The sequence below is a fragment of the Pinus tabuliformis genome, chromosome 4_1, assembly GCF_031772625.1.
Source record: "Pinus tabuliformis cultivar Carrire ecotype Pingquan chromosome 4_1, CPIR1, whole genome shotgun sequence".
Lineage (NCBI taxonomy): Eukaryota > Viridiplantae > Streptophyta > Pinopsida > Pinales > Pinaceae > Pinus > Pinus tabuliformis.
The window spans coordinates 754,223,625-754,233,230 of NC_142303.1; the positions used below are offsets into that span (position 1 = coordinate 754,223,625).

Here is a 9,606-nt window from a genome sequence, read left to right on the forward strand (position 1 = left end):
TTTAGTTTTTCTACCATTCCCTAGGCCTTCTAATATTTTTTGGGTTGTTTTTCCCATCTTCTCCCTAATCCCATAACATCTACTAGAAATTGTGTAAGGCTATAAATTTTCCCTATTTTCTGTGAAGTTTTAGAGGGAACGTTGTTGATTTGGAGAAATCAAACTTATATCCTTTATCCTACATGGCCTAGTAACTACTATGGGTTTCTCCCTGGATCTGTTTGGTTCTCTCCCTTAAGTTCTAGTCTCTCGCTTAATCCTTTGAATGTCAATTATTGTCTCGTTTTCCTTCATTCACCTCTTAGCACGGTGTGTTTGAATGGTCTACTCTAGTCATACAAGAGATAGAAGAGGAAAATCTACCCCTCCTATCCATCTTGAAGTTCATCAACCCTCATCTTTTCAAACTCAAATTTAGGTTGTTCCTTGTTATTATATGGGTAGATTCATGGATGTTATTCTTGAAGAAGTTTGCAGAGCAATTTCAAAGGTTGAGGAGGAGGTTTTTCATAACCACATATTCATACATTATTACCAAGTCACAAGGACACAAGGAATTGGATTCCAAAGATTGGTAATTCTACTAGAGCTTGTGAGGCTTCATATATGCAAACAATTAATTTATGATGACACAATAAAATCTCATGGGAAGGGTTCTCATAGATCTTTTGGACACACGTCTAGAAATTCCATTGGGTATTGCAGAGATGATAGACAAAATCAAAAGGTTAGACATAAAAGTTTTTTTCTAGCCAAAAAGCTAGCAAACATCACCTTCATCTCCTTTGACGAAGATGGTGATCCCCTCCAATGATGTAAGAAAACTCTCCCTCTTACTGACATGATTAGGAGAACTAGGTTTTATATTGTGACACTATTATAGCCATAGTTGTCAATTTTTAACAAAATACTTCAATTAATTTTCATTAAATTTTAAATGACATTCTTTTATTTTTAACAACATACATGGTTAAGATTTTAAACCCTCCTTACTAGTTTCGTTTCCAAAGTGTAGACCATATCCCACGAAAAACAACCATATACCATTTTTTTAAGTAATATAAATTACCAACCTTACTCAAAGACCATCACAAAATATATATATTATAATAATAATAATAATAATAATAATAATAATAATAATAATAATAATAAATTTATTAAATTAAAGATAACTTCATTATTAAGAGAATCAAAACGAGATATGAAGAACTATTTTCATATGAATCAAATTAAAAGTCGTAAAGTGAAGGGTTCTCTTTTCTAAATTCTCGAACATACTATTATAACTAAACTCTTCCTTATTAAAAACACAAGTAGCTTATTAACATTTTTATGATGGAACATGCCTTTTTATAAATTGTGTTATCCTATTTAAACGTATTATTTTATTGTTTATTAACTTCAGTGAATTTATGCTCGCTGCAAGTACTGGTCCACTCCATGACAGAAAGGAAAAGTAAGGAATTACGTGTGAACCACCTTTAAGGAAAGTTGGATGAACACCAGGGTTCCAAGAGGTGGAAAACATGGTCAGCCTGGATAAAGACCTGTAGATCTGATGCTATTGAACTTGAAGAGCAAGCTGATGATGTCAAAATCAATGGAGAATCGGAAAAATATGCATTGGATGGCATCCTTCAAAGTTGATGATAATGACGCGGATGCTGTCCAATGAGTTAGCTAAAAACGATGGTGCCCATAAAAATATTCCAGTGGATGAGACGCGAAAGGAAGGAAAGCTCAATCCAACCCACCGTTTCAGGCATTGAAAAGCAACAGCGGACGGGTCAATGATGACTTGTCAGAATTAATTTAGCCGCAGTTGTTCTCCTGGACATTAAAGCAGCAAGAACTGAGAAAAGCAAAAGCTGCTGCGAGGTATATATTCACTGTCTTGAAAGTATATGGTTCTCTGATTGCGCGTAATCTTGGTGAGTGGAGCTCTAGTTATTCCTTGGTTTAATCGGTCTTCCAAAAGCTACTTAGTCTTCACATGCTCAGGAAAGGAATCCAATCCACCGTACTTTCTCCGTCTACAAATATCTCATTTGCGTTTGATAGTAATGATAAGATCGATTGCAGCTGAATAATTTTATATATGTGATCGAGGTTGAAGGGTTTGCTTTTTTTATCCTTTCTTTTTTCTGTTTGTCAAATTCGAATTTCGAAATGGAGGAAGAGAAATCAGAGAAATCAGAGAGATCAGAAGGGAGAATTATCATGATAGCAGTAGACGAAGGAGAGGAAAGCATGTATGCGTTGGAGTGGGCTCTGGATAACCTTCTGTATCCAGGAGGGAATAAAGGGGAGTCTGCGGAATATGATCGAGTTGTTGTTTTGCATGCCGAGAACCAAATTGCACTGTCAGGCCAAGGTATTGGGCCTATGTTTATTTTCGAATGTTTCTAGATGTGTCATAATTCAAGCTGTGAATCTCATAGATCCCTAACCTACAGATGTTGTTGAAATATTTTGGTAGGAAAGATATATACTATGGACTTTTATTTGGGCTGGTTGGGCTGGTTGCTTTTGTTGCAGCAGGTTTTAATAGCTGATTCTTGTATGGAGAGTAATAGTGAGTGGGTTTAATTTCTTATTATTTGAGCTCTATTTTTTTTTTTGGAGATAGGTTAGTTTGTGTGGCAAAAATTGTTGAAAATTATGACAGTAATTCTCAAAGAGGTAATAAAATTTAAATGTCTTAATATTAAGGTGAATAGCGGGGAACTTTGTTATTAGATACTAGGTCTTGCCCAAAACATCATCATAAGTTGAGGATTCACCTAAAAAACTTCCATTAAGCAAAAGAAATTCCCAGCAAATGGATATCTTAGTAACTTTTTGGTTTAAATTTTATGGGCCTCTTATAAATTCCTTTATCATTACACTTGAATATCTTTCCGGTTGGTGCTTAGAGCACCTCGCATATTTTGCTGATTAAAACCCATTTTCAATCCCTATAAATTCAATTAAATCCATAGATTTGCCTTAGAACCAACCCGTAGGCTTGGAAACCGGAATTTCTCTTCACCAATCATTTTTGATGATGCAACTATCTCAGTTGATGGTCCTAAATGTTGAAATAATAAAAATGGATTCGGTACTTTTCTAAAATCTCTTGAAGTTAATAAGTTTACATTAAAACTGAAATATCAGTGATTGAACGATTTGCATTAGAGTTCAAATGAAATTCATGGATTTGCATTAGGTTTAAAGACCTTATTGAAATTCTTCAGCAATCATTCTTGATGATGCATCTATCTCAGTTGATGGTCCTAAATGTTGAAATAATAAAAATGGATGTAGTACTTTCAGACATCTCTTGAACCTCATAAATTTGCATTAAAGAGGAAATAACATTGATTGATCTATTTGCATTAGGGTTGACATGAAATTCATGGATTCGAATTAGGGTCGAATACCTTATCGAAATTCTTCAAGAATCATTCTTATGATGCACCTACATCGGTTGATGGTCTTAAACATTGAAGTAATAAAAATGGATGCAGTACTTTTAAAAATCTCTTCTTAAATTTACATTAAAGCTGAAATGACATTGACTGATCTATTTGCATTAGGGTTGAAATAAATTAATGGATTTGCACTAGGATTAAAAACTTTGTTGAAATTCATAGATGGTTGACATGGAATTCATGTACTTGCATTAGGGTTGAAGACCTTATCAATATTCATGGAATTTCCTTAGGGTTGAATACCTTATTGAAATTCATGGATGGGTTGACATGAAATTCATGGACTTGCATTAGGGTTGAAGACCTTATCAAAATTCATGGATATGCATTAGGATTGAACACCTTATTGAAAGTCATGGATTTAGATTAGGGGTTGAAATGGTATTGTGATGGATTTGCGCTATAATTGAAATGGTATTGATGGATTTGCATTAGGGTTGAAATGAGATTGACGGATTCGCAGGGCTTTGATATTTTAGAGGCAAAACGGTGGGTTGAATTTAGCTTTGTTTGTTCACAGCAGTTGCATTTACTCCCCACGTTTTGGAAGTACTGGAAAGGAGACAGAAGCTGACAACAGAAAGAGTCTTAACTACCGCTAAAGCTATCTGCGAGCAACGCAATGTGTGTAAAAACGAACTTAAATTTATTGGATCTGTTTACCTTAGAAAGACCATAGATATTTTTTTTTTAACTCTGTCTTTAGCGTGATCCTCTGCATACTAGCCATTATTTTCTTGCAATGTGCCAATAGTTATAAAGCGCTATAATTTAGCAGGTCAACGTGGAAACTAAAATGGTGACAGGAGATGCCCGGTATGCTCTCTGTGAAGCTGCTGAAAAGATGAAGGTAAATCTCCTTGTGGTTGGAAGCCGTGGACATGGAGCCATTAGGAGGTACCCAATATGCTTCTCTGGCCAATTGTATACTCATTTCAATGTCCCTCAATTATTTTTTGGTCTATTGGATTAACAGTGAAATTTTTTCACTTATTGCAGGGCAGTTATGGGCAGCGTCAGCAATTACTGTGCACATCATGCTAAGTGCCCGGTGTTGATTGTGAAGAAACCAAATCAGTGAACCCAACAATGTCATGGAACGTACCCGGTGTTGATTGTGAAGAAACCGAATCAGTGAATTGCACGGTGATGTCAATACCCAAATTTGTATATCTTCAAAGTTCGGATCTCACTATCACAATGTTCAAAATCTTGTGAACCTGGTCCTCCAGAACATTGCTTTGTTTATCTAATGGAATTATTAATAAGTGTACTAGTTTTGTTGGTACCTATGATAACAACATTCATCGATATTTTCGTACCTGGGTTATTCTGTTCAGAATACATATCCCAATAATGGTGTGATCAAGATAGAGCATCAAGCTTTTAACTTTTTTGTGCTAAAATAAAGCGTTTTCTATAATGAAAAGAGAAAATATGTACTCCGTATACCATGTGAACATTGAAAAGAAATAAAAAAATAAACCTTCCTCTAACACAATAGAAAATCTGGTATATTAATTTGATATAATTTTTTGTTTTTTTTTAATATTTGATTTAAAGTTATAAACCGTTTCATTTTATAAAATAAAAACCAATATAAAATCCCTGGCAAACAATTTAACAAAGTATAAAATTTTCTTTAAACTTTTAAATAAAATATATATTTAAAATAATATTAATTTATTTAATGAAATTATTAATAAGTGTAGTTTTGTGGGTACCTATGATAACAGTGTGTTGAAGACATTCATTTATATTTTCGTACCTTGGTTAATCTGTTCACAATAGATATCCCAATAAAGCTGTGATCAAGATGGAGCATATATCTTTAAATTTATTATGTAGGTCCAGCTAACATAAAGATTTTTTAATATGAAAAGAGAAAATATTTGATGCGCATGCCATGTCAACATTGTAAAACCTTTATAAAAGAATTAAAAATAAACCTTTAACCTTTCTCTAAACCAGAGAAAATCTTATTTATCAGGTTGATATATATTTTTTTCAATAAGTTATAAAATAAAAAGGCCGTTTCTTTTATAAAATAAAAACCAAATATAAAAGCCATTGTTTTTAAGGAAGTATAAAACCTTCTTTTAAACAAAATACATAATAAAAATAATATATAGAAGTAGTTTTGTTTTTATATAAATATTGTAGTATGGATATATTCGGTATAAGTTCAGTTAAAATTATAATATCCAAAAGAAATATAAATGAAACAGTGGAAATTAGCATATTTTTACATATAGAACAAGAAAAGTGCTTTTTTATTCTTCTAAATTTCACGATTCAATATTTTAAAAAACTTGTGGGAGAATTAGGGGAAAAAGATAAATGGGATGAAATAAAAAATATAATTTATAGTTTCAGAAAATATAATTTTGTTTTATTTTTCATTAATAAAATATTATATAAAGTTAATAGAATATTATAAGGAGGTGATTTGTTTTTCATTGGGGTTATTATAATATTTTGATTAATGAAAACAAGAAAATAAATATTGTTGAAATAAGAATATACTTTTCATGAACATTGTGACGGTGTATTGGTAAATTCTGAAATGACAATAAGATGAAAGAGACTATTACCTTTTTGAGTAAAATAACTTAAAATGAAAATAATTTTTTATTAGAATATATAACATTAAATGTTATTTAGAAAGTATTTACAACACTACCAATTTTCTTAACGCTTTAACTTAACAAAATTAAAAATAATTTTATTAATATTTTTAAAACATAAAATTACAATTTTAAAGAATTTCAGATAATTCTTTTTCTTCTCAAGTCTCAAATAAACAAATTAATCTTTATTATTATCCTCATAAACATTTAATTAATCTCTTACACTATATATATATATAAAATTATAATTATAATTTTTCACTTAACATATATATAAAATAAAATTAATTGGATTTTAGAGATCTGTGGCTTGTGTCATTTTTATTGATCGGAGAATCCACAGTTTCAACATCTTTAATTATATAAAATTATAATTATAATTTTTCACTTAACATATATATAAAATAAAAATTAATGATAAATAACTTTAATTTATTAGGTTAATTAGAAAATATATATTCCTATATTGTTTGTTCAACATCCCATTTTTATGTTTATTCGGGCTTAATAAGGAGGGCGTTACAACTTCCTTTATCTATTTTATGAGAGCAAGAGGAATTTGATTTTTTTTATGCAAAAAACTGTCAAATGTATGTTATTCTATGAGTGTTTGATTTTTCTATATTAAATTAAAGTTATCAATGTCATTTGATATACATTATGGGGAAAGAAAATTTAAACATTTTTAACGCATTATTATATTTGTAGAAGGTTGATACACATTCTGAGGAAAGAAAATTTAAACATTTTTAACGCATTATTATATTTGTGGAAGGTTGGTATATTATGATTGATATGTTGCTCACCGTATATTAATTTCTATTTTCATATTAGTAATTTATTGAAAAAAAATGTATTTAAAACACGTTGTTCTATTAGATAGAAAATTGAATATCTTATTACACCTTTTATTTTTCTATTTCTTATTGAAATAAATAAGTGATAAAGGCTATGAGGGTCGTTAATGTAACATTGAAGCTATCACTAATTCATAACATTTTGTGTTTCTAAGGAAATACTTTGGCTATATTGCTTTATACTTTGTATCGTGTTTCCTTGTGTCAAGGGAGTTGTTCATTGTCTTTGCACTGGCTAATGCCTACCACATAGTTGATTCTACTTACCTCTTCGATAAACTTTTTACTTGAAGGATATTGGAAAGTCAATATGAAGATGGGGATATGAAGACCTGGAGTTATGGTGATAATTGCAGCATAGCCAATAGGAACAAAACTAGTTCCAAAGAGAGGTAGAGAAAAGCAACAAAAAACATATACATATCCATACCAAATATATCTAGGATATCTTCAAGGGATTTCATGGAAATAACTTTATTTCAAATTATATAACATGTATACAATATTTTATTTCACATACAAAACCCCTGGTTTCGGGAATGTTGTCACCAACAGACCTACATAGCAACATCCTCGCAAATTCATATATGTAGCTGATAAGCATCCAAATAATGGGCCAACAGTCGCAGGCACTAGAAAATAACAACCATCTAATATGTATTAGGAACCCACTGGTAAAGCAATGTAATAGGCTGCTTCGTGCCTTCCCCAATCCCAAGAATACCTTGTGCTAGAAATCCCACCTGAGAAGATAGGCACAACAGTAGGTCACATGAAGGAGCACACCATTATTTGCAAATTTCTAGGGTCATTTCCCCTAGAGAAACTCCTCATCATCTAGATTCATAAAAAATGGACAGTTAAAAAAGACATATAACTTATATTAGGATCTAGGGGATTTTTCATTGTAATCTTCAATAATGTTGATGATAAGGATCACCTGTTTCAAGGCAGTCCATATTTCATGAATTCAACTGGTCTCTTCATGAAACCTTGGGTGCTCAAATTCAATGCAGACAAGGAATACTTCTCCTTCCTCCCAGTATGGATCATGTTATATTCCCTCCCTCATGAATTCTCGGATCCATAAATTTTAGCTCATATAAGAAACAATATAGGGCAATATGTTATGATGTCGGATGTCACAAAGAAGATGATATGTACATCCTATGCTCAACTATGTTTTTATATAGATGTCACCACACCTTTACTAGTAAGCATCCTCCTTAGTTGTGAAGACATAGTTTGGGAACAACCAATTGATTATGGTCAAATTCCTTTCTGTTGTCGCCATTGCCATGTATATGCCCATTCAAAGAGTTCCCTGCAAATCCCTCTATTGTGGTGGCTACAACCACCCTTCAAAATTTTGTCTTCACTTCATTTTGGAGCCTCCCTCCTTGAAATCATAGAAACTATCCTGCACTGATCAAGTACTTGTGTTTATTCGTTTTCATTTGTCACTTAACATCTTGTGTTCATTCACTTGTCCCGTCGGTCAACCAAAAGTTGACCCAACACTTGGTTCACATTCGATCAATGGGATGTCGGGCAAAATTGCGCAATCCTGGAGGGAAGTTAGTTCTCCCCTCAAGAATTGTGTAGAGCAGCCCAAAAGCTGCTTTGCACTCAAAACTTGAGTAGATTAGGGTGTCCAGCACTAGTCTCTAGGATTGTATAGAGAAAGCCAATTGACATTGGTCTCTAGAATTACGTAGAGTAGTCCAACTGACACTACTCTCTAGAAATGCATAGAACTCGCCAACAACACTGCTCTAGAAAAATGTGCAGAGAGGAGCAGCAACACTTTTCTAAAAAATTGTGCAAAGTCGGCCAACCAGCGAGGGCCACTCAGCCCAGAAACAATGCATAAGTTTTACCTCAGTGATTGTCTGTTGCATGTGCCAGTAGGTTGCGTGGTTCCCTCCATAACTACGCAATCCTTCCTTGTATGCTAGGTAGATTTTCCCAAAAAAGCAAAAAGAAAAAAAAAGAGAAAAAGCATCCCTAGATTTTAGGATCTATTTTTAGCAGTAGGATTTACATGCAAAGTCAATTTTAGAAACTCCCCACCAAGTGTCACTTTTTCCTAGATTTGTGGCATGCACGTCAAAAACCTTAATTTCGCCAAATTTATTTAAATGACACCTTAGAGCTTATTCTTCACATTCGATCTTGGAGATTTGGCATTCCAAAGGCATCTAGGAAGCTTTGGCACTGTCAACACAACTTTTTTGGGTAATTTTTTCTTTTCATGACTTTTATCACTTTTTCTTGTCGCTTTTGTTTTCTGGATTGTATGAGTGTTGTTTCCCTTGTTTTATTGAATGACCATTGGTGCTTCAATGAGTTTTAGCTTGTAGAAATGTTGTTTCAAGCTTTGCATTGCCTATCCTTAGTGTTGCATGCATAACATTATTTCTACACTTACAGTCACCATTGCGGTGACTCTCTTCATGACCTCAATGGTTTCGCCATTTGACTAATTTTTGCACTTGCTTGAATTGCATGCATGTCTATTCACTTAGATCTACACCAACTTTGCACACACATTTAGTCCTTCGCATTTTCAAGTTTCCAATGGGAAGATCTAGGCTGTCTTGGCCCAGATCTTGTTTCTCCCAGTATGCTGTGCCATTCCTG

At 32.8% G+C, this 9,606-nt stretch overlaps 1 protein-coding gene across 2 annotated transcripts; it reads left to right on the forward strand.

Annotated features, from left to right (window-relative positions):
* Positions 1 to 1,872: 1,872 nt before the first annotated feature.
* On the forward strand, positions 1,873 to 4,752 carry LOC149178344 (universal stress protein PHOS34-like). 2 transcript variants are annotated; one of them, XM_089420325.1, is made up of 4 exons: positions 1,873 to 2,377; positions 4,000 to 4,100; positions 4,255 to 4,373; positions 4,476 to 4,752. In XM_089420325.1, exons 1-4 carry the CDS (start codon positions 2,173 to 2,175, stop codon positions 4,555 to 4,557), a joined length of 507 nt encoding a protein of 168 aa, XP_089276451.1. In that variant the 5' UTR covers positions 1,873 to 2,172; the 3' UTR covers positions 4,558 to 4,752. The 2 variants fall into 2 exon arrangements, with proteins under 2 accessions (XP_089276451.1, XP_089276450.1); XM_089420324.1 differs by having other exon boundaries at positions 1,875 to 2,377; positions 3,997 to 4,100.
* Positions 4,753 to 9,606: the final 4,854 nt, after the last annotated feature.